Raw genomic sequence first — 25,464 nt, forward strand, 5'->3', positions numbered from 1 at the left:
AGAAAATGTGACTGAGGAATCTGTAAGTGTGTTACTTTGACCATTTTGGGGATTTTTAAATCAGGGATTTGACTTGCATTCTATTGATATTATTGCCTCGCCACATCTGAAATTTCAGTTTCTTTTTTTGGCATGTCAACTTAGCCTTTTAATGGGAAGCAAACTTTTCACCTCACCCAAGTCTATAATGGCATGTATCTACTAAATTTGTAAGGGTATAAAGACAAACTCCCAGTAACTTAGCAACCCTCTCACATGGACAGAAAGACAAGTGATATTATCCTGAGAAAACAAACTGATGCTTACAGAAAGCTGAGTAATATAAAATATAGATTAGATAGATAGATAGATAGATAAGAATTCCACATAGCAACTTTTAGGATTGTGTTAAGTGCCCATAACTCCTCATGAATTCAAGGTCAGATCCTAAGTTATTTGCATCAAGACAAGTGTTATTGTAAGAATCAGCACACCGAATTGCTTCCCTTCAAAAGAAATTCAACAACTCTGACTGTTTAAACATCACACAATTCTATAAATACTGAAACCCCACTACTGCACAATACTTACGCACTGAGAGCGCCACCTCCTTTTGCATGGCCATCAAGTTTTGTCACAATAACAGAGGCTACATCGACTTTATCTTTGAAAGCTTTTGCCTGAGCTTCACAAGCTTGACCAATGGAGGCATCCATCACATAAACAATGTTATCTGGTTGCTGGAAAAATTGATCTGAGTTATTTCTGGTTATTAACTCGATATCTATGTATCATGTTCTGTAGTAGAATTAATTTTACATACCATTTCTTTAAAAAAATGAAGTGTACAAATCTAGAAGGTATTTAAAGAATGGATCAAGACTGAACAATTATTGAGAGAAAAAAAAACAAAACAGAAACCTGAAATTCATTTTTATACTTAATTCCCCACAAAAAATTCAGGGACAACTACTTATATTTAATTTCCAAAGATGATCTACTAGCTATAATAATGCCTCTTCCCTCCACAAGTCATGATACTCTATTTAATATAGACAATTAAAATATATTTGTAAACATATTTTTTTACGTTGAACAACATTGAGCCAATATTTGACCATGTTCTCCTCCTACTACTTTCCTATTATTAGGTTTATTAATAAAAGATGCCAAAGAATAAATATCTTTCTTTTGTTCCTAAACTTGGTGACCAAGCTGAGGTTGTCAGCTTTATTACTCTGTAAAAACTGTTCTTTAACCCTATGTGAGAGTGTAGTCATCAAGTTAATCCGTTCATTGAAACGACTGAGGATTACTTCATCTATATAAAGTAGCCCAGACATGCGAAAACATGGTATATGAAACCCTCACACATTTATTTGGATTTCTGTAATTATGTAAATTCACATCAGACCCTTTTTTGATCTCTTAATGCAAAGATTCCCCAAAACTGATCTTATTGTTAGAAGTGATGTCAGTCTTCACATATGCAAACCACCTTTAATTCAAAGACTAATCATATACATGAGCAGAATAACAGTTTAAAACTAAGTATTTTTACTGAACTATCACTACAGGTTTGACCTCCCTAGTCCAGCACTTTCCGGATCTGACAGGTCCAACACAAGGGAGTTTACTATACCAGAGCATGTCTGAGACGGGGGATGCCAGCCTCCTGGCCCCTCCAGAGCATCCCGGATGTTGCCAGACCACAGTGTCCCAGACCAGAGGTTCAACCTGTACTTGAAGGCTAATAACATTTCAGATTTCATTTATTCTCGCTGTTACATTGCTTCAGAACTGTCACCACATTTCAGGAACCCCTGAGATGTAAATTAAAACTCTGACATTTTATAGTGGACAGCATATATGCAAACCATATATGGTAGACAGCAACATGTTGGTTTCAAATGACAATAAAAACAAAAGCAAAACAAGATCAATCATTAAACTTCCCGTAATTACTCACTATGGCATTGGCAACTTGTAACATTTCTTCAAACAACGAGTCTTCCTGTTTGTGACGCCCACTTGTATCAACAATGATTATCTCAAAGTTTTCATTCTTAAATTTCTCAACACCTTCTGAAGCAATAATCACAGGATCCATTTCTGTGTAACTGTTGAAAAAAAGGTAAAGATATATAAATTATGTGGAAAAAAGAACAACTTTGGGATGAGGGTACATGGAGACCGATCTATTTTTAGGAAATTAACTTTTCGTTAATTCATATTTATACAATCAAATAACTAAAAATGTATATATTTGGGATGGATTTGAAGTTATCTATTTATTTATATCATAATGTTTAAAGATTTGATATCCAACCTGTTTCCTTTGACATCTATTGCACTGAAAACAACAATTTCTGTACCTTATTTCAGCTCAACTGATATAGACCTGGACCAAGTTCAACCCTATATTCTTCCATCACTGTACATACAGTAGCAAGTTAGGAAAGTTCTGAGAATCCACTCAACGTACAATTCGGAAAAGTGATCCACGTTTTTCCTTTATAGAACTGCCTTCTTATTGTGACCCTCCTATCACTGTTAATATTTGGGGGATAGAGATTAAATGCTTACTACAATTTCTGAAGATCAAAAAAATGAGATGTACATATTTTCCTGAAGGTCTAAATGCATCAACAGCCTAATCATTTATAATGGCTCTGTTCTTATTAAAATCTGTGACAGCTCACTGATCCCAATGTATCTTTTCCAAATATGTAACATTAGAATGAGTTGAACTGTTTCCAAAACCAAAAGGTTCATACCTCCCATAAAATGGAATTCTTGCTTTTGTTGCATTCTGTTTTAGCTGGTCAAAAGCACCTGTGAAAAGGAGATAGACATTTTCAGAGGTCCACTGACAAAGTACTATAAAAATAGAATAAACCTATTTAATGTTACTCATAATACCTGCTCTGTATGTATCTGCACATATTAAACATGTCTTCCAACCTTTCCTCTGGTAATAGTAGGCTAACTGTTAAAAGGAAATACAAAATGTGAACACAGTACAAATTATGTTAGTGATTTATATGATAAAAAGCCTTTATCCTTAAAAATAAAGTCATAAATATATAAAACAGCTAAGTCAGTCATGGAAGTCCTATATGGATGTATTGGTCTTTCCTAAATGACAGTCAAGACAGTTTTCCTAGACCATGTTGCGTACAACCAAAGACCTTTGATCACATACCAACAGTAAATAATTAAGGCATTATCAGAAAGCAAAACTTTTCTACCATTTGACTCATTAGTATCTAGATCATGGTGGATTGGCTTTGCTGTATCATGCACTAAGCAGGTTTGGAATGGGACAAGGAATTTTTATATCCTGAGCTAGTGATGGCCAAGCAAGAAGTAGACGTGTGTGGAGAATGGAAAGGTGAAAAACTACTGTGATATTTGCCAACTTTTGTTCTTGCAGACTCTGAACCTTTCAACTGATAACAGAAGAGCTTTTGAAACGAGTTCAGTTTCTTTAAATAACTGCCTTTGTGAAATGAAAGCCAACATTGTATACATCCCTCCCATTCTACCACATTAACTTTCAGAGGGGATAGCATTTTTCATAAATCCATTTTCAGAGAAATAGATCTCCTCCATTCTATAAACACTAATAAAAGATGGAACAATATGACATTTATTTGTAAACACTGACACTAAACTGCAACAGTGCAAAGCAAATGTCGGAGAATATTAGAGTGGCTCAATGAGAAGATACTTCCACTATACAGTCCCTTTCCCAGAACACAAATTACCTAACCAGATGAGACCAGTGATCTATCTAGTCTAGAACCCCATCTCCAACAGTGGTGAGGACCCCGATGATTCAGAAGGTGGTGCAAGAACCACAACTCAAAATAATTATGGAAAAATTTGCCCATAGGTTGGGAGGGGAGGAATTTCTTCTCAAATCTCATCAGCTGTTGTCTGGCTTAAGGTTTCATTTCTCATGATCTCTCTTCTCTAATATAACTGAATGGTCTCATCCATATTAGTGTTTTACTTTGCTTTTAAATTATACTTTGTATAGAAAATGTCTTATGAAGAGATTGTATTTCTGCCCTAGTAAGTCTTGTGTGTAAGACACACACACACACAGGGTTGTATTATAATCAGTAAGCTGCATTAATAATAATGAAAATATACAAGCCAACAGAAACACTGAATGAAAAACTGTGTTTCAGACAGTAGAGAAAATAGTAAAAAATAAACTAAGTGTTCTCAAAGGATTTGGTATAGCTTACCTTTGAACACGTTGTTGTTTTACCACTTCCCTGCAGACCAACAAACATTATAATGTTTTGTTTTCCTTTAGTTGGTGTCCAGGCTTTGACTCCAGGATCTACAAGCTGTTTGAGAAAAGTATAATAAGTGAAAGAAAGTTAAACCTCAGAAGTTGGGAATTGTTAAGAGAAGTCACAGTTGGACATACTATGTTCCTACCTTCACCAAGTTCCTAGGTAGAGAGGTGGCTTAACTTACATAAACAACTGTGTGTCTGAACTTGGTCTTTTTAAAAGGCCAGCTGATCAAACCTTGCTATTAATTTCACATTGCATAGGTCTAACTCAAGATAGATTTTATTAGCCTGTAAGCACATGCACACAACATCTCTTTGAATTCAGATTTTAATTTGTTTGGTTTATTTTACTTAATTAAAAAAATAAAACATTTAAACAAACTTAATTCTGATTTTTATTATGGACTAAAGAAAGGCTAGACAAGACTAATTTGGCTTTGTAACACAATAAATAAATAAAAGGAACATTTTATTCAGGGCTGACAGTAGAATCCCGTCTCTTGAACAATCCCTACCTGCCCATGTTAAGTAGGAATCTTACCACAGTCAACTTGTGCAGAATTTAAGTTTTTTTTTAAATAAAAGCTATGTTTCTAGCTCTTATGGTAACAATTTCTGTCTTTTAAGACAGAACAAAAATAAACTGATATATATAGAGCCCTACAAATCCACAAATATCCACAGCTCATTTTGGTGAATATGGATACTGAGCTGGACACAAGTTTTGTATCTAGAACCCTGCAAGTTTGGAGATATTCTCTTTATATCTGAGGGTGTCCACACCTGCAAATGTCAATTCAGATATCTGCTGCTCATTTTTGTGGATACAAGTGTGCATACAGCTACAAATTTTGTATCTGCACAGGGCTCTACTAATACAGCACTATCTTCCTGAGTTTGCAGACATTCACAGCTTTGCTAAATATGCAGCAAAGTGAAAACAAGGAACAAGCATGAATTTTCACAGCTTCTACCTCAAAGCCCTATATGGAGGTGTGAAATTGAAAATCTGGCTAATTTAACTCCAATGCTTCTTCTGAGAAAAGATGAGTAATTATTCAGGCATTGAAGTTAGAGGGCAACACAAATGGAGACAAAAAGGGTACAATTATTAGAGATACTTAATATTCTTGCAGCAACCAAAAGGTTGTGGGAGAAACATACAGGAAGAAAAGAGGAAGAACACTCCTTACCCAGCCTGCCACTGTGGGAAGGATTTATATACAGGTTGGACCTTCCTGGTCCAGCGCTCTTGGGACCTGAGCTGTCCCGAACCAGGGAGTTTGCCGGACCAGGAAGGTCAATGCTCCTCAGATGACTACTCAGCTGGGCTCCTCTTCCTGGGGCTCCCTACCTATTGCTGGCCCCACAAACACTGGTTCTGGCAGAGGCTCTCCACCTTGCTGCCTGCTAGCTGCTGCCACGGTCCCTGGCCGGGACCACCTTGCTGTTGCCAGCCCCGCTACTATAGGGGGTTTTCCGGTTCCTTACCTGGGACCAGGACTCCTTGGCCACCATCTGCCCCAGCTGATACAAAGTGATACCTAGCCACGGTGGGGGCTCCCCAACTGATGCCATGATTCCCTTGCAGGGGCACCCCAACAACCACCTGGCCCAGGTGGGGCTCCCCAGCTCCCACATTCTCCCGGCTAGCTCCTGTTCCCGCCTCCGAGACACTTTGGTCCAGTAACATCCATTGCCACACCAGACCACCATGTCCTGGATTTTGGAGGTTCAATCTATCTCACATTTATTAGATGTTTTCTTGATGGAACACAGGCCCAGCCCTCTGCTCCTCAAACAGCCAAAACAATAAGGGAGAAATGCTAGCACACTTTTCTTTCCCAGAGCTAGGGTATGTTGGTTTCTGACCTATGTGTTTCCTCACAAATAATACCTCTATCCCAGGCTTTCTAATCCCTTTTTCTAGCAGCTTTAGCATTCAGGCTTCTAAGAGTTGGGTAAAAATGTCAAACTCTACAAACAAGTGGACAGATGAAGGGAGAGTGCACAAATGAGAACAAGTAACATGCTGAGAGAATAAGCAGGAAAGATTGGTGGGACAATTTAGAAAGGGTGACAAAAACTGGGAGGGGAGAAAGAAACACTTATATCAACTCAAGAATAAGATATAAAATGATCTGGTGAGGAGAAAAAGAAAGAAGTGGAGTGAAACCACAAAGCACGAAAGTGTGCAAGGCGACGTTAACGCTATAAAATTAGATTGGTATAACTACGTTGCTTCATGGGTATGAAAAATCCACACCCCTGAACAATACAGTTATGCCAACCTAATCCCCATTTACACAACACTATGTCAACAGGACTTCCCCAACTGACATAATCCATCTCAGTGAGAAGACCTCCTGTTGGCATAGTAGTGTCTTCATTGAAGTGGTACAGCAGTTCTGCTGTAGCACTTTAAGGGTGTGTCTAAACTACATGGCTCCATCGACGGAGCTATGTAGATTAGGCTGATCAGCAGAGGGAAATGAAGCCGCAATTTAAATAATCGCAGCTTCATTTAATTTTAAATGGCTTCTGCGCTGAGCCAACAAACAGCTAATCAGCTGTTTGTTGGCTCAGCGCGCTAGTCTGGACGCTCCCGCACCGACCTGAAAGCCCTTTATCGACCTCCCCATTATGCTTTGTAGAATGAGGTTTACCGGGGAGGTCGATAAAGGGCTTTCATGTTGGCAGGGGAGTGTCCAGACTGCCCCGATCTGCCGACAAACAGCTGATCGGCAGAGCGGGGCAGCCATTTAAATTTAAATGAAGCTGCGATTATTTAAATCGAGGCTTCATTTCCCTTTGCCGAACAAACAAATCTACGTGGCTCCGTCGACGGAGCCATGTAGTCTAGACATACCCTTAGTATAGACATTGCCCTAAGAAAAGCAAGAGAGATATAGTTGGTTACTTAATTTTAGTAATGTAGACACACTGTAACATACTGTCAAATGTAAGAACAAAAATTCACAACTGCTTTAGTCCTTTAAATTGGGGAGGGATATGGCAGAATAGCTCTTTTCTACATGCTAAGAAGTTTATTTCTCAGCCTTGTAGAGGTTAGACAATTTTTTCAAGATCCAGTTACAGAAAGAATGGACCTGTGAGCACTAGAGTTTGAAAGAACTCCAATTACCCAATTCAACATTCTTTCAAAATTCAACAAAGAATTTTATACAGAAATTTTCCTAAACTCTCTAAAGATTTTTCCCCCTTTTTTGGGTCACAATTTAGAAAATATTATCGTATTGTTATTGAAAATAAAGTGTTAAATATCTTTAAATTTCATGTATTGGCACAGGTTAATGAAATGTTTCCAAAAAGGAACAATGTTTACCAATACCCATCTATTTTAATATTAACAATTAGCTCGTACGTAGCAACTGCCATATGTTTGTACACTATGTTCATATACTGACTAATTTGGACTGGAGAGTTATTTAAACAATACATAGAGAAACAATGCAACATAAATATGCAAATCTCATACAGTTTTACCTTGACGAGTTCTTTAAAGACAGCATGCTGAATCATTTTCCTTTTGTTAAGGCCAGATGCCATCTCTTCAAGATCAATAGCAGACCTAAGATTTAAAAAGTTATTAAAAATCCAAACAAGACAAAGAACATTAGTGTGTTTTAAGCAAGTCTTGGATTATACGAACAGAAATAAATGCTTTACATTCTTTAAGTGACTTGAACATTAAGAGATTTGGGCTGCTTTCACGTTTAAATAGATTACGAGCTTTCCAGTATACTTGAATATTTTTGCATGGATAAACAAGTACACTAAAAGTTAAACATAAGTTAACAGTACTGTGATATGTATACAGAGCTCTTTCTCTATATCAAACACAGAATGGAACAGGCAAACCTTAGAAGCATTGGTATTGCTACTGTTAAAGGTATGATGTAGGGATGTAAAATCCTAGTTAATCGGTTAACCAATTAAATATAAACGTAAGAGCTAGAAAATTGAATTTATTTTGATTGTGTGACTTACTTGACATTTTCTCTCAGCTGTTTCACTAACTTAATGTTTACGTCAGCTTCCAGTAGTGCAGTACATACTTCTTTTAGCATAGCATTTAAAACCTTTAGAAGGATTAAAAAAGGGCACTTAATCATTTACAATTGTGCATAAATCAAGTTTGTTAATTAGTGTATCATGAAAACAATAGCACTTTTTAGTGCTGAGTAAACAATGTGATTAATCTTTAATGCAATCCATTAATCTGATGTAAAGCACAGACAGAGTGATAGTCCTTGAAGTAGAAGTTGATGGTTTCAGATGTGTCATACTGGATAATGTTGATTTATAAATTAAACATTTGATTCAACTTTGTAAACACAGGAATAAGACAAAAATATTATAAAAGAATGGTAGAATTACAAACACTAGAATTACAAACTGACCAGTCAATCACATGGGTTATAAGGAACTAGTAAAAAGACAAATTGGGGGGAAAAGGGCGCGCAATACATATAATAATGTGTTAAACACAGTCTACTAAAAAAATTAGGGGAAATTTTTAAAAAAGGATTTGCCAGAGTAAGGAAACTGTTTCTGTGCTTGTTTCATTTAAAAATCAGATGGTTAAAAGCAGCTTTTGTTTTCCTTCCATAGTGAACTGTCAAAGCTTTAAGTCAACCTTCATTTGTAAATTTTTGAAGGAACAACTGTAACATTTTGTTCAGTTACAGACAACCTTGATTCCTGAGGTGTCTGTAACCCTGAGATTGTACTGTAGTTCTATCAAAAGTTGTTCAGATACAGAAAGCACAGTTAATCAGTTTCTCATATTACTTTAGTAGAAGACTTTCTACTATATTAAAGGAATGCATTCTTTCCCTTTCACCAGGTAAATTACTATAACAACAACAAAAAGAAAATCAACCACGTGAAAAGGTAAATTCAAGTCAATTAAAAGATTTCAGTAAAAAAATGAAAATAGTTATGACAAACAAATAAAATTCAGTCACCGACAAAAATGAACAAGAACAAACATCAGCCCGTTTCCTCTTAGGAAAAGACAGTTTGCTCTTCTGCACATGCCTTGTAAACTTAGTTAAAATTAAATAATTGGGGCATGGTCAAGATGACACATTAGTTTGGCCACATGACTTTGGGTTGATTATATTCCAGTGATTTTTAAGCAAGATCAATCTACTCCATCATGGTGATATTTTGCATTCTGTGTGACTATAGCTCTATTATATACATAAATATTACAATACCTCTTCATTGATAATTGTAGCATTGCTCAGCGAGCGTAATGCTGACGTTATTTTTCTTCCAAGGTCTGCTAACACCATTTTGGCGACTTCAGAAAAATCTCATACAACAATCTGTAAAGCATTAAGAAAAGGAATTAATTTTAGGAAATATACTGTTAGGGAAAAAGTAAATATGTCTCAGTGAACTATTTAAATACATGCACAGGGCAGCATTTTGGAAATGTTTAATTCTGCTAGTATGTTTCAGTGCAGATCTCCAGATACAACACTATTGTTAAGAAAATGTAATAATCAGCAATGTGTTATTCGATAATGAAATCGAACGGAATAACCTGAAAGTCCTGTGGCCTCCAGGGTAATTGCAAGCAATGGCAGAATCAGTGCATGTTTGCCCATGCAACTGAAGAGTATTAAGCAAGTTCATTTACTTCCACACCATGCCACATCAAACCAGATTGCTAATTTCAATAACTCTACATGCATACTAAGATTAATTTCACATTTTAAAATTAATAATGTTTAGAACGAGTTCAAGGGTAATTTATTTTTAATTAGTTTTTATAGAAATGAGCAATGAATCAAATATTTTTGAAAACTAAAGCTTTCTATAGACAAGCTAAATTCTGCCTCAATTCAATTAAAAATATTGATTAAATGTTCTGTAATTGTATTCCTTGAAAGGCAATTTATAAAATTATTAGAAGTTTTACCCAGCATTGCTTGGGTCCTACAGAACAGGGAGCTGGGGGGATGCAGGAGTCAGGGCAGGGACTTGGGCATGTGGGGGGCTGGGAGCAAGGGACTGGAGGTATGGGGCAATGCAGGAATCAGGACAGGGTGTTGGGAGGGTGTTCAGGGCAGGGGGTGCCCATTGGTTTCTCTCCAGTGCTGGCCTATGCTATGCTACCAGAAGCTTCCCAGGGCTGGGGCATTTGCTACCCTTGTGAGGTCATACAAGTGTATAATTGTCACTAGCTACCCCAGTGGTCATTTGTGAGCATAACTATCCCTGCTATCAAACCCTCTCTTTCCATTTGATGAGAAATTATTCCGTTCCATGCACATCCCATTGTCCTGGCACAACCAAACCCTATAAAGTGACAATAAGAGGAAGCTGCATACCAAATTTGGTGGTCCTAGCTCTTACCGCTTAAGAGGAGTACTTGAAGCAACAGACTCATGGCTGGATGGGCAGATAGATGCACAAATGCTCTCAAATATATAGTAGATAGGAGCTATAATTCTGACTATTCCGGTAATATTCTTATTTCAAGGAGTAGAATAATAGTCTCAAACAAATCCAAATTTCAAGTTTATTTACCTAACCGCCGATGTATCACTTTACACTGGGACACTGCCACACATCCTTAACTATTGAAATTTGTTTTCTCCTATATAGTATTTCACTCTCCCTCTGGATTAGAGGGTCGTGCCTTGAGACAAGTGAAAGTGAATTCACGTGGTCCCTCTTTTTGGATTTTGTAAAGAGAAAGAAACTTCCTACACAAACAGTGACTATGGCCTGAATGTTACTTCAGGCAGATAGATTATTTTTAAACACATGAACTATTTTTATAAGATATGGTCCTTCCCCAATAGATGGGTTCAAATTTTACTGTTCTATGCCTTTTCACTTTCTAGATTTTTTTACAACCTACATATTGGTTAACCGATTACAGGCCAAGGTTGCTGGGGAGGTTGCTCCAACCTGGCTGGAGCAGCCTCTGCTTGCACCCCCCGCCCCAATGCAGGCAGAGAGCGCACCAGCGTCACAGCCAGAGCAGCCCCTGCCTACAGGACAACTGGGTCCACCATGGACAAATGCTGCTCCATCTGGAACACCATAGCAGTCCCTGCCTGCGGTGTCCCTCCAGTGGAACATGGGCAATCCCCTGCCCACCTCCCCCACTGGTTAAACATTAATTACACAAATTTCCAGACAACTTCTCCCCACAAGTGTGTATCTCCATATTAGTGACAGTTCAAAAGAAAAAAAAGAGTATGTCATAATCTTATACAAAACACTTACATGCTTGTGTGTTTCTGTGATTCTTATAAAGGATTCTTGTTGGCATATTGTAAAATTTAAAATCATATAAAAAAACCTGTATACGTAATTAAGCCTACTATTGTTTTAGGGACATCACAACCCACTGTAGCTTCACTGGAATAATATTCAAGCTTCTGTTTTAGCAAAAATTCACACAAGTGCTGGGGCTTTAATATCCCTATAACTACAGTATTCAATATTCACTACTATTCTAAAAAAGCTCATCTGAACTGTCTAGTACTCTCATCTTCAGAAAATATATATTTATATACACTTAATGCATACCTTTTCTGATTTGCTTCCATTCTTACATGTTAGATAATCAATAAGGGTACATCTACTTTACAGAGAACGAGTGAAGCAGCTGCTGTCGATCTTCCAGGGTCTAAATTAATGGTCTTAACTAGACCTCAAATTCAAAGTGAGAGGGGGACTCCGGTCAATGCCAGTGACTTGCTTTCCCGAGGAGTAAGGGAAGTCGAAGGAAGAGTGTTCTTCCTTTGACTTCCTGCAGTATAGACAGCACCAAAAGCTGAGTAAAGCTACTTTGACTTCAGCTATGCAATTAATGTAGTTGAAGTTGTATATCTGAACTCAACTTTGTCCCATAGTGTAAACATACTCTAAGAGTGTAAGAACAGACCTTTACTAACTAGAAACTGCAACTAAAAGCTATAGAAAGCTACTGTTATACCACTCTTAAGATTATTACCCTCTTACATTAACAGCTTAAGCTTCATTTTCTATACATTTTTAAGAAAATGTAAAATATATGATCACATGAATGATCAAGTTAGTGATGTTTTATTAAGAAAATTATAGAAAGGGCTCCTTCTAATTGTATTCAGTTTACTAACTATATTGTAAGCATCAAGAAAAACAAAAATTCAAGTTATATTTTTCTTGTCTTGGAGGACAAATAGACCTGAGCATATATAACTTTGTAACTTAAAAAAAACAAAAACTAAACAAAACACAAAAAAGTCAGTTGTGAGATCAAGTCTACTGGTTAGTTAGAGGAAATCATTCAAAGGTATCTGAGCAGCGGTACTGAGTCAACAAGTTAGAAAGTGAGAATACCCATTTAAGCTAAACTTTTCAGCTTCAGAAGGCAATAAGAAACATGGAAAAACACAAAGCTTTACACAATGCAAGATAAACATCTTTAGCATAAATATTGCCATTAACTGTAGCTTCACAATTCAACCTTTTTAAAAATTGGAAAAAAGAGTATAAGAAAGCAAATTTGATTTTTAGATGAGATACATTAACATGATGACATCTTGATACTTGCATGGCATGATCAGCTTTCTTCTAAGACTATTTACAGACAATTTTACTGGTCTAGAACAATCTGAATTTCTCATTTCCTAAGGACATTTTCATGAAAACTGTTATTGTGGAGTTTGTTACTGCTGTTCATTTTAGCAATGTTAAGAAGTGTGTAATTTCCTAATACATGATTAATTGATAAGGGTTAGCACTGCAAGAAGTAAGTCCAGATGTGTCAGGTCTGGCAACTACCCCCACTGTGGCTCTGCATTAAAAGTAATTTAGGAGTGGGCAGGCAGCCTGTCTCAGTCCCAGCTTGCACTGGGTCTCAGGAGCTACCCCCTCTGCAGCTCTGCATGGAAAGCATTATTGCAGAGCCACAGCGGAGGTAGCTCCCAGGACCCCGTGGGAACCGGGACTGAACGAGGCTGCTGGCCAGTCCTCTAAAAAATTTACTGGAGAGCCGCAGACTGAGGGGTGGGGTATGATGCATGTAGTCAATAGCATTAGCAGATAAGCTTTTACTTATGGGTTAATTGTTTAACCAACTACGCTATTACATCCCTAGTTCATTTCTCATCTGAAGTCCTAAAGTCCTCTTCAGAGCATTCCAACCAACTAGCAGTGATGTCACAACTAGATTTGAGTTATGGCAAGGAAGAAGAGGATATGAGCAAGCTCAAACTTTAAAGGACAAACTGTTCCAGAGAAATATAGCAAGTAAGAGATCCATATTCAAATACAGATCTTGGTCAGTGAGCCAACAACACTAGGAAACACCAGAATTAGATGGTAAATCTTGCCTTACACACATTTCTCATATCTTGCCAAGAAGAAATCTCTAGATAGGAAAAATATTGTGAAAAAAGCCACATGAACGTGAATGATGTTACATGAAGATAAGAAAACAGTTTTGACCAGTACACATTCATCCTTCTGATTTTGACTGTGCAAGGTAGATTTCACTGATTTTCCTTGTCCAACCTCTTTGAAATCCACAACATAAATTATAAAGATCTATTTTTAAGGTTACATTTGAATAGCTTACTTTTATTAGCAATCAAAGCCTCAGTCCTACAAACATTTACACAAGTGCTTTACTTTATATGTCAAGTCTGATGAGACTACTTGTGACCACAGAGCAACTATGTAAATATTTATAGAATTTATAATCAACTTTCAGAATTCTGCACATCTGCAAGTGCAGATGTTACATATTATTGCCTCACAAAGTGTTACTTTTGCCAGAGAAACATGAAACAAAAACTAAAGAAATCAAGTGGATCAGCTTGTAACAGCCTCACAATAAGGCTGCAGATAAGTAACTGGTTCGGGGAAGGCAAAAAAAAGAAGCTACATTTCAGCTTCAGCATACTGCCATTTTCTCACGAGTTAGCAGCCTTTACCATAAGGAGCACATTTCAATAGAAGGACTGGGAACTGCTGAAATCTAATGATGCTACAGGAATCCAAGGCTCAAAAGAAACCATAAGCATTTTACAGTAAATTAGATATAACTGACAATAAAGATGAGAAGGCAAAGGAAGACTAACAAACTTGCTTTATTCCTTCCTGACTTTGTGATAGAGATCCAAATATTTTCTTTTGTGATATTTTATTTGAATAAAGCATTGGTATTAGTAAAAAAAAGAATACTACTACTCAGCGGATTCTCTTATACCAGGAAACATCATGGGGATTTTTTTTCCTGTTTGTGAAAGTTTCTATAGTTTAAAGGTAAGCATATGAATAAAAGCAAGGGTCTCAAGTAATACTGTAAGCAAACATTTGTCTGTGTTACTAACATGTTGGATTATTTAGAAGAGTAAAATGCTAAATACAGATTACTTTTTACTATACATTTCCTTTTGCATTTTGCACAGCTTATACCATGAAAATAAATGAAGTCAGCTTTAATAGTCTCTTTCATTTCTAGATTGTCACAAACATTGCAAGAGAGCATTTACTTAAACACCTTTTTCTGTAGTTGCAGCTCTGCTGGTCCAAGGATATTGGAGAGCAAGTCCACATTGAAAATGCTGCACTCAACCTGAGGTCAGTCAGCAGTGGGAAATAAGACATGTGCCTGGAAGCACAGTTAAGCAGACCTAAGCGCCTGTGTAGACAGCACTAGGTCAAAAGAGGAATTCTTCCATTAACCTAGCTGTGGCACCTGGAGGAGATGGCCTGGGAGACTCTCTTCTGTTGGGTCAGTTAGGCAATTGACATAGCTCAACTGGCATAGCTTATTTCGATTTAAGCTCTGCAGTGTAGACACAGCCTATCTTATTTCAAAATAGGGAGGATCTACACAACACTTATTTCGAAATAGAGCACTCTTTCTCTGACTTCCCTTATTCCTCGTACACTGAGGGTTACAGAAGTCCGAGTATGAAGTTCTCCAGCTTGACAGTATTTTCAAATAACTGCCTGCTGCGCAGACACGGACTAAGTTATTTCGGAATAGTGTTGCAGTGTAGATGTACCCTTAGTGTCTACACTAGAACACTACAGCAATGGCTGAATTGCTGTAGCATTTCAAGTGTAGACAAGCTCTGCATACTTTTCTCAGACCTGAAGAGCTCTGGGCAGCTTGAAGGTTTGTCTCTTTCACCAAGTGTTGGTCCAATTAAAAAAAATATTACATCACTTGCTTTATTTTTCCTAGCTTTTTTAATTGGAAAAAAATATTATTGAGTTTTGCATTCTGTAAAATAATCTTTCAGAAAAAGTAGTTTGAAGTTCTTACTGAAAACATACCACATTCAAATTATTTTAATCGTCAACAGAAGAACTCTCTTCCATAGAACCCTCAAAGTTTAAGTGCACAGATGATCTTCCAGTCACACAGGCCTTTTCAAAATAAAGTTTAAATTTCAGTGGTATAACCCCTTACATGAGACCTATTCTGCACATTTGAAAGCCCCAAACAATTCCTACTGTTGGGTTAGAGAGCAGCCAGAGCAGGGAATAAACAGGTTGTTATGGCTGGTTGCTACTGGGAAGGGGGGTCAAGGAGTAGTCTATTAGACAATTAACTGATAAGCATAGGCTTATCTGTTAATCTTGTTGAGTACTTGCATTCCCCCCCCCCCCCAGAGGCAGCATCAGAGGCAGCCAGAGGGGGGAGCAGGAGCCAATGCTGGGGAAACTGGCTTAAAAGCTGGTTCCCCTTCAGTACCCGCTCTAAGGTGCTGCCTGCTCCCCTCCTCCCCCCACAGCCACAGGGAGGGGAGCAGGAGAGGCTGCCACAAAGCAGCATATGTGCATGGGTGTCTGAGCGCCCCATAGACAGCATCTGCTCCATGGTAGCAGCTCCTGTCCAAGCTCCGTGCAGACAGCAGCTGCTCCGTATCTCCCGGAGCAACCTCTGTCAGTGGCAAGTCTGGGCCTGCCACAGGCACAGGATGCTTCACAGACCCTCTGTAGACAGGTGCTGCAGTCACCCTGTGTGACTGCCTCTGTATCAAAGGCATAGCATGGGGAGGCAAGTAGCTGATCTGCAAGGGGAGCTGGTTTTTAAACTGGCTCCCCTCGACACCCTGCGCTCCTGCCTCTGGTACACCAGGCAGTAGTGCAGGATGGCAGAGGGCTCCCCAGGAGTTAGGTGGGGAAGGGAGAGCTCTGGCTGCCAGCCCGGCCCCCAATGACAACCGAATAATCATGTAACTGCAGATTTCATGCGGTGAACGACTATTCAAACACCTGCTATCTAACATCCCTAGTTGCTGCATTAAGAAAGCTTCCCTAGAAACCTTGATGTGTTAAGCATTCAAATATCCTATTAAATGTCTTCTTGTGTCCATGGCAGATTAAGTTTATCCCAAAGATTAAAATAGTTTGTATACCATAGGCTAAAAAATATCTACTCAGAGGCATTTTTATCTATTTCAGGTGATATTTATGGAGTCTCCTGCTTGTCCCAAGGCTGAGGGATTTGGGTCTGTTTAGTCTGCAGAAGCAAAGAGTGAGGGGGGATTTGATAGCAGCCTTCAACTTCCTGAAGGGAGGTTCCAAAGAGGATGGAGAGAGGCTGTTCTCAGTAGTGACAGATGGCAGAACAAGGAGCAATGGTCTCAAGTTGTGGTGGGAGAGGTCCAGGTTGGATATTAGGAAAAACTATTTCACTAGGAGAGTGGTGAAACACTGGAATGGGTTACCTAGGGAAGTAGTGGAGTCTCCATCCCTAGAGGTGTTTAAGTCTCGGCTTGACAAAGCCCTGGCCGGGTTGATTTAGTTGGAATTGGTCCTGCCTAGAGCAGGGGGCTGAACTTGATAACCTTCTGAGGTCTCTTCCAGTTCTATGATTCTTCCTGTGGGATTGTATAATGCAATTTGAAGTTGCATGTTTAAGTATTTGGTATTGCTAAAAGAACAAATGTCAATATTTTAAGTGCAGGAGGGCAAACATAAAATCCTCCACGGCTACTTATGAACAAACCCATAGCCAACAAGAAATTATTTTGCATAAAACAATAAAGCCACATTTTGTCTGGGACAGCAACAGGCCGCAAAATGCGAAGTTATTCCCAAGCTTCAGACCTGCCCTGACAACAGGTGACGGTCCGGGTTGCTAGAAGCCGAGACGAAGCAGCGTCCGCCCAAATTCGTGCTGACCGTACAACAGAGGCAGGACTGACTGAGAAGGAGAGCGCGGCTCTAAAGCCCCGGGGATGGGCCAGACTCAGGGGCGGGCTGGTGCCTGGAAAGGTGCGCGTCTTGTTTCGAATCTGCCCGGTTGCCAGGCAGGCGGCGGCCCCTCCCCAGGTGCCCGGTGGTACCGGCCGCAGCGAGCGAGCCGCTTCAGACTTCCCCCAGCAGTCCCAGGGAACCTACGCTCGGGGCGGGGCACTAAAGGAGACGAGAACCGACCCGCTCCCGGGACTCACCAAGGAGCACACGCGCTGAGCGGTGCCGCGGGAGGCGGTGGGCAGCCGCTCTGCCAGAGGGGCCGCAATGCAGGCCGAGCCCGCGGGGGCCACGCTTCTTTCGCCCCTGCCCGGGCCACCGGGACTCACAACACCGCGACCACAGGCGCCATCGCTCAGCCTGGGAAACGTCACCTCACCACTCAACCCTCGACCTCCCGGGGCAACTACTTCCGTTTCCGGGTCACGAGCCCGCCCGCCTTAAGGTGGATCTGGGAAGTTAAGCTGCGGGAGCCTTGTTGCTCTTCACTACACGTCCCCCTCCCCATGGGTCAGGTCATCTTCCTTGTCTGTTAACTTATCCAACGGTCAGAGACAAACCCCACACCACGAACCGTACTCAAACATCTCACCGTAGACTAATCCATTGCTACCTCCCCCAGCTGTACCTGACATATGCTATGCCTGACTGGTTACAGCCCACATCACTTATTTGTATCACGCTGAGAATTTTCCTTGAGTATTCCTGTGCCTATATACAATTCTTTCCTGGGCTTCCAAACATACAGTACCTATGCATCCGTCTAAAATTGTGCTCTTTCGGATTTCCATTTTTTGTAGTCACTATTAGCAATTATCTGTGCTCTCCTTAGCAAAAGTTTTTCAGATTTTTGGCTTCTAATTAACATCCATTAGGTTTAAAATTACATGTTTAGCTCACAACACGATGTTATTTGATGGGGGAAATTAACTCTACAATATATTTGTCCCAAACCAAGTGCTCAGGCATTTCCAGAACATATGGGTGAAATTAGCACCTGCTGTTTATACATTTCTCTGACTTTGCAAGTGCAACATGTCCTTCTGGGACTTTGCAGTAAGTGAATGAGCCACTGTAGTGCTTGGGCTGTTGCTAAAGTTTAAAGCTGGGAAATCTAAAACCACCTGTTTTGATAGGGAGCTGAAATCTTTATAAGGAGATTGTTGCCAGCATCTCACAAAAAGACCTGAACATGTTGTCAATTTTGATAAAATACAAGGGACAGGAAGGGAAATTAGACTAAAAAATATCCTAGAAAGGACAATCACTCTGATTTTGATGTTGTCAGACTAGGTACCAGCTCACAAGAAAGTTCATATATTTCACCTGAACACTGACAAATAAAGCTGGAATCACTATGGCTCACCTCTGTATTAGTATTGTTACAAGAGATTTTAGAATTATAAGAATGTGTTTAGTTTTTATCAAATAGTTGTGAGTTACTGCACACATTAATTTATCTTACAACATCTATATCCCATATTTTAAGGTAATATTTAAGCATTTGTATTGTATCTCTCAGTAATTGTGTAAATGACCAGACAGGAGACAGACATTAATTTGTGTAAAATGCTGATCTCCAGCAGGAGGAGGTATGATGTCTTTCAGAACAGAAGAAGGCCAACAACAGATAGGCTACTGTGGGACATTAACAAGGACAAAATATTTTGTTCTGCTACTCCTAAAGGTGAGTCATGTAGGTGAATTCCTGCTGTCAACTGAGTTTCCAACTCAGAGAACTGGGGAGAAGAAGCTAAAAAGCCCTAAGAAAAAGGAACTAGATTTCTGTGTTGATTGGACTCTGCAGCAAGATGTCTAGACATAAATAAGAACTCTTCGGCTGCTGAACCTGGCTTAGCCATAAAGGACAGTTACAGATTGCTTATTAAGTTATATTACATAAGCATATATTATCTTTTGAAACTTGATTGCAACTCATTTGTGTATGTTTCCCAGATGTAACCTAATAAATAAACTCATTTCCTTTTCCTATTAATAAAACTTTAGATAACTTATTATAGAATTAGCCACAAGCAGCATCTTTGAAACTAAGGTGCACTTCTAACAAAAGCTAATGAGGTCTTCAGTGCTTCTGACTTATCCCAATTGATCTTGAAGCCAGAGAATAATAGCAACATTACATACTGTTTGCAGGATATTCGGAATGAATTGAGCTACCCCTAACAAAAGCTTTTTATATGTCTCATAGGATGGACTGGGCTATTTCTGGGGTGCCATTTGTTTAGAAGAAAAAAAAAGTTTATTCTGTGAAGACACCTATTTGTCAATATGTAGAATATAAGATGGGGGGGGGGGGGAGAAGTACACTGCTTCAAGGTAGGGTTCTGTAATGGATTTTATATATAATTTTTTAACCCCAATACTTCTTTATAATTTTATAATGTTTCTAGCTTAAGTGTGATTAAGTACATTGGTACCATCAGTCTGACTCGTCTGAAGGATTTAAGACTTCATTTTAATCTTCTGATATGATGATCAATACACTGGTGGGACACTAATTAATTTGGAAAAAACATGTGGGATACTAATTAATTTGGAAAAAACGTGGACATTATTATTGTGTACATAGCTAATGCCGCCAGGGAGAACTGAAACTGGGACCTCTGGAGCAGTGTTTCTCAACTTTTTTTTTATAAAATTCCCCTTTAAAAAAACTTATAAGTACCCTCAGTACATACAGTTTTCAGACACACAATTTTTTTCTACCATTGCAATGAATTTGTTTAAACAACTTAATAATAGCTGGGTAGGTGATGAAATTTTTGGGTGTAAAAAGCACAACAATTATAAAGCACTGTAAAACTTACAAAAAAATTGTTTTTCTCCAAATTTCAGTTGCGTTGATGTACCCCCCGGAGTTCTCTCGAGTACCCCTAAAGATACTTATACTACTGGTAGAGAAACACTGCTCTGGAGCTTAGTGTATTAGCTTCTACTGCTTGAAGAAAAAGCTAACTGGCTCTCAGCAAAGGCTATAGTCTTAAAGCAAACTCATTCTTTCCCACTGTAAGTGACCTAAATGCCACTGCATGGGACAGTAAACCTCACCATGTAGGTGTATGGGTTATACATGCCCCACTGCCAGGTATATTGGCCAAACTAGACGATTTCTATGGGAAAGATTTAATGGACACAATCATATCCGAAAAGGCAATTCACAAAAACCTGTTGGAGAACACTTTAATCTGCCTGGACACTCATTAATGCAGTGGTCCCCAACACGGTGCCTGTGGGCGCCATGGCACCCACCAGGGCGCACATAAAAGCCCGCTTAGTCGGGGTCGCGATGCGGGATGGCCGGGGGAGGACTCACGCCGTGATGGGTCGTGGGGAAGTGCCAGCGGCAGGAGAACCGGCAGGGGAGCACGGCAGGGAAGCCAGGAGAGCAGGGTGGCCGGTCTGGGTGGCAAAATGGCTGCGAGGGGGGGGGTCTGGCACCGGTGCAGGCGCACTTGGCACAGGGCCGGCTGGCTGGCCGGGCAATGCAGTGGGATGACGTCACCCACCGGTGCAGCACCCGCCACACAAAAAGGTTGGGGACCACTGCATTAATGGATCTGCAAGCCACCATGTTCTTTAAGACCAATTCCACAAGCCAAATAAACAGGGAAGGATTGGAATTTAACTTCCTTTACAAGTTTAATTCTTATGCAAATAATATGAACAGGGGCATTGGTTGGCTGGCACACAACCATCTACATCCTAATGATTTAATTAAGCATACAAACAATGGAGGTGTTAATTGTTCTTGTCAGCTTCCTGTAACTATTTGAACCATCTACTGTCTCTTTTTTTCTTTCCTCCTCCTTTTTTCCCCTCTCCCTCCTCCACCTTCCCTTATTTATTCTTGGATCTGGACTTCTAATACTCCAGTCATCTGAAGTGGGTTACACCCACAAAAGCTCATGATACCGTCTACATGTTTTGTTAGTCTCTGCGGCGCTACCAATCCATTTGTTGTTTTTTAAGTTTTTCCTGTTACAGACTAACTCAGCTACCCCTCTGAGGCCTATAGGCAGAGTCAGAGTTCCTAGCCTCGCCTCATCTGTATCAAGATCTAGAATTTGTAAATCAAGTCTTTTGGGAAACAAAGCTCCTGCGTCCATTGGACAAAACATCCCTTCCGCATCTAGCCCCCGAGCTCGCCGCTTCCACGTCACCAAAGGGGGTTTCCTGAAGGCAGATGATCTCTGCTTTCACGTGAGCAAACGTTCTTCCCTTTATGGCTTTCCTTAAAGAGCCCGCGTGACGCTCTAAAGCAGCGTAACGCGCAGCCTACTAGCTGCAGGAGTAGCCACCTTAGAAGGCAGCGCACCTCCTCCCCGCTGAGTCGGGAGGCACAGGGATTCTTAATGCACATGCGCACTGAGAGGGCAGACAGAGCAACCGTGAATTGTGCGAGGGCCGGACACGCACGTGATTGTGTGCATGCGCACGCGCACGGAGGGGGCCTTTTTCTAGGGCTAGGAAAGGCTGGGGGTAGGAATCGCCTCCTTCCTGGCAGGCCTACCAAATCCGAGTGATCCTAGAGAAAGGCTCTTTCTTCCACACATGCGCGTAGCGCCCCGAGACGACCAGGGGCTCAGAAAAGGGGGTGCTCCCTGTACATGCGCATTGGAAAGCACGTGCAACGGGGATATAAGGCTCGCGGCCATCTTCGCACATGCGCAGTACATTCGTGCTGCGCTCTGCCCGCTCTAGGGCGGCGGGTCAAGATCCAGCGGGCGATGGATTTCACCGGGGCTCGGAGCGCGGTGCTGGCTGTGCTAAGGGGCGCGCGCGCGGCCGACCGGTCCCGTCTGTTGCACTGGATGCGGACGACCAGTAAGGGACACGCTCGCCAGCCTCGGCACGTGCCTGGTCCTAGCGAGCCGCAGACGCCGCGCGGGGGTTGGGCTTCCTTCGGCACCTCGAGGCGCTGCGCGTGCCGCGCCCCTTGGGCCGGGGGGTTTGGCAGCGCGCGGCTCCTCCCCTTGTGTCGTGTGAGCTCCTGCCCGGGGGCCCAGTGAGGCGCCTCGTTTGCTCGCGTGGCTGCCTCCGCGCGGGAGTCAGTGCCGCCCTCGGGAGGGGTCGCTCCTCACCAGCGCGCGTCTTCTCTTCTCGGAGCGGGGGAGCCGGGTCGGGCTTGGCTGGGCGGGAGAAACTCCGGTGTCGGCCCCCAGCAGCGTGCAGCTGCCGCCCCTTGGACACCGAACATCGTAAAATTGGCTTAAAACCTCGAGATTTCAATAAAAACCACGTAGGCTTCCTGTTGGCTGGGGGTCTGAGGCTGTGGGGCGCAGTAGGCTCGGGTGTTCGAGCTTTTCTCCGCTTTTGGGAGAGCTGGGGCGCTAGGAATGCACCTTGTTATCATAAGCATTAGTATAATTGGATTAGCTTTGGTGTCGTTTTCAAACGTTCAGGGCATGTCTATATTTTCCATTAGATCCACGATGCAGAGGCAAGTCTGGCATTTGATTTAGTGTGTTATAGACCCCCTAAATTGGATGCTGAGAGCAGCTCCTGCTGGTGCCCAATACTCCTCCTTTTGCAGAGAGTAAGGGAAGCTGACTGAAACGTTTGCTCCCTTCACCCTCTTGCAGTGTGGATGCTGCCGAGGCTTGGCTTAAGGTAAGCTGACCCCAGTTACACATTTTGCTTAGCTGGAGTTGCATGCCCTAAGCCAACCTTTCTGGCCTGATGTAAACCAGGCCTCAGTCTTGGGCAGAAGATTCACTTCTTTAAACTGTGGTAAAATCCAGTTTTTAGTCCAGGCCTTGCACTGCAGACATACGAACAAAAGTGATTGTAAACAATATCAACACTGATTTTAATTGCTTGAAAGCTTCAGAGGGGTAGCTGAGTTTCTGTAACAGGCAAAACTTAAAAAACAACAAATAGTCTAGTAGCATTTTAAAGAATAACAAATCACGTAGATGGGATCCTGAGCTTTCATGGACACAACCCACTTCTTCAGATGACTGGTTGTGCCCACAAAAGCTCAGGATACCATCTGCGTGTTTTGTTAGTCTTTAAAGTGTTACTAGACTATTTGTTGTATAAGTTTTTAATTGCTTGATGTAACAGGGAATGTAAAAGATAATGAGAGGTTAAATTGGTGTTGTTTAGGCCACAAGGGTCAGGTCGCAGGGCAGTGACAACCCCTTCCCCCCAAAATGCTTGCCCTGATACAGAGGCAGCAGAACGGGGTGGTAGCAACTTCTGTCTGTAGCAGGCCGGGGCTTGCCGTTGGCAAAGGCTGCTCTGTGGGATGCCAACGCAGCCTCTACCTGCTGGGAGCCTGGGGCTTTTAAGCTGGCTCTCCCAGAGCACTGGCTCCTGCCTCCTTCCCTCTCCACCCGCCCCTGTGAGGGTTGGGGAAGGCAGCCAACACCTGAAGGAAGCTGGCTTAAAAGGCAGCTGTCAGAGTCATCAGTGTGGATGTAAAGGTGATAGGCGGCTTAGCAGAACCTGATACTTGTGGGGACCACCCGCTTAAAAGCTGACTCCTGATGGGCACTAGCTCCTGTCGTTCCCTCCCCCTTGTTGCCTCTGATACAGAGACAGCAAGGAAAAGAGCATATATAGTTGATAGGTTTATTGGTTAATCCTAAATTTATCAGTTAATCACGTAGTTGACTGCACATTGACATCCTATTATTGATAGTAAACTGTAATATTTTTCAGTGATGGCACTTTTCTATGTCTGTCTGTCTGACTCTCATTTTTATTGTATTGGAGTGCTACACAATCTTCAATGTATTTATCCCTACAAGACTCCTCTGGATTCAAGTACTTATTTCATTTTTTAAATTTTTTGGGGGGGAGGGGAAAACTGAGGCACAAAGATTAAGTAATTTGCCCAATGTGACATGGGAAGTCTAATACAAAGTAGCATCTCCTGAGTCCCAGATAGTACTGTACCAACCAGTTTTGAGTAATGTATCGGCTATTTCTAAAAGAGACTTTGGAAAGTTAAAACTAAACTTATTAGAGACTTATGACTGTTCACAACAACCTCTGAAAAGGTTGAAAATGTATAGGATTAATTTAAATAATGCTCCGAAGCCATAGCCATTTTATGCAGCACAGTGCTAACATGCTTTTAAATCTGAAGGTACACCTGTGTTTTCCTATTGTAGGTATGGTTTGAGACACCCCCCCCCAAATGCTTCCATCTAATCAATAACTCTGAGCCATTGAGTCTAGTTAGTCAAGTAGACAAAGGACTGTCATTGTCAGCCCAAGTGCTAAACCTGTCCCTCACAATACCTTGTTTACCAAAAGTTGCAATTGTAACCATCACCTACAACTCCAGTATTCCACCACCAATAATATAGGAACACTCCCAACAGGCTATTTTTTTGTTCCAATATTAAAAGTTTGTGGGTAACTTTAAAACTAGTGCAAATGTTCAGTTATCTATTGCTGCAGGAAGAAATTTTTGCAAAGGGTTCCGAGAAACCGGCTGACCTGGTCTGTCAGCAACATAGGAGAGACATAGGTAAGATCTCCAGCCATCAACTGATTAGATATACAGCAAGTTGGAAATATAGGAATTTCCATACTTGGGATTAAATATCAATTAATTGGATAGTTGAATAACGTCAAGAATTCTCATTGGTTAGTCAACTATTCTATAGTCTCTGGGGGCAGGACCAGCAGCACTCCTGAGGAGGCCCCTGCCACTTGGCGTTGCTGAATCTGTATCGGAGGCAGCAGTGTAGGGTGCTAGGCAGAAGGTGGTTCACAAAGGGAGGCAGTTTAAAAACCAGCTCCCCTCATAGACTGGCTGCCTGATGCCCTGTGCTGCTACCTCAGATAAAGAGGCAGCAGCCCCTGTCTAGGGCTGGGTCTGAGCTCCCGGACCCAATATGACCTGGAACTGAGCCAGGCTGCCTGCCTGCCTAGCT

At 41.1% G+C, this 25,464-nt stretch overlaps 2 protein-coding genes across 5 annotated transcripts in view; one reads left to right on the forward strand and one right to left on the reverse strand.

The window, feature by feature from the left end:
- Window positions 1-17,961, reverse strand: part of SRP54 (signal recognition particle 54) — a 59,751-nt gene extending 41,790 nt beyond the window's left edge. The window contains exons 1-9 of one of the 2 annotated variants that reach the window (XM_075926931.1): window positions 17,752-17,961; window positions 9,541-9,651; window positions 8,306-8,397; window positions 7,802-7,886; window positions 4,239-4,343; window positions 2,902-2,968; window positions 2,757-2,814; window positions 1,949-2,099; window positions 571-719 (exon numbers count right to left, since the gene is read on the reverse strand). In XM_075926931.1, coding sequence (XP_075783046.1) covers window positions 571-719; window positions 1,949-2,099; window positions 2,757-2,814; window positions 2,902-2,968; window positions 4,239-4,343; window positions 7,802-7,886; window positions 8,306-8,397; window positions 9,541-9,618 — 785 coding nt within the window. In that variant the 5' untranslated portion in view covers window positions 9,619-9,651; window positions 17,752-17,961. The remainder of the gene's footprint in view (window positions 1-570; window positions 720-1,948; window positions 2,100-2,756; window positions 2,815-2,901; window positions 2,969-4,238; window positions 4,344-7,801; window positions 7,887-8,305; window positions 8,398-9,540; window positions 9,652-17,751) is intronic. The other variant, XM_075926930.1, reaches the window with a different exon arrangement.
- A 4,102-nt stretch (window positions 17,962-22,063) lies between these two features.
- LOC102456449 (uncharacterized) overlaps window positions 22,064-25,464 on the forward strand; it is a 33,636-nt gene continuing 30,235 nt past the window's right edge. For all 3 annotated transcript variants that reach the window (XM_075926933.1, XM_014570776.3, XM_075926932.1), the window contains exon 1: window positions 22,064-22,396. Coding sequence is in view for 1 of the 3 variants with exons in the window: in XM_075926932.1 (XP_075783047.1) it covers window positions 22,180-22,396 (217 nt within the window). In the remaining 2 variants the exon portion in view is untranslated. The remainder of the gene's footprint in view (window positions 22,397-25,464) is intronic.

The sequence above is a fragment of the Pelodiscus sinensis genome, chromosome 4 (genome assembly GCF_049634645.1).
Source record: "Pelodiscus sinensis isolate JC-2024 chromosome 4, ASM4963464v1, whole genome shotgun sequence".
NCBI classification, from domain to species: domain Eukaryota; kingdom Metazoa; phylum Chordata; order Testudines; family Trionychidae; genus Pelodiscus; species Pelodiscus sinensis.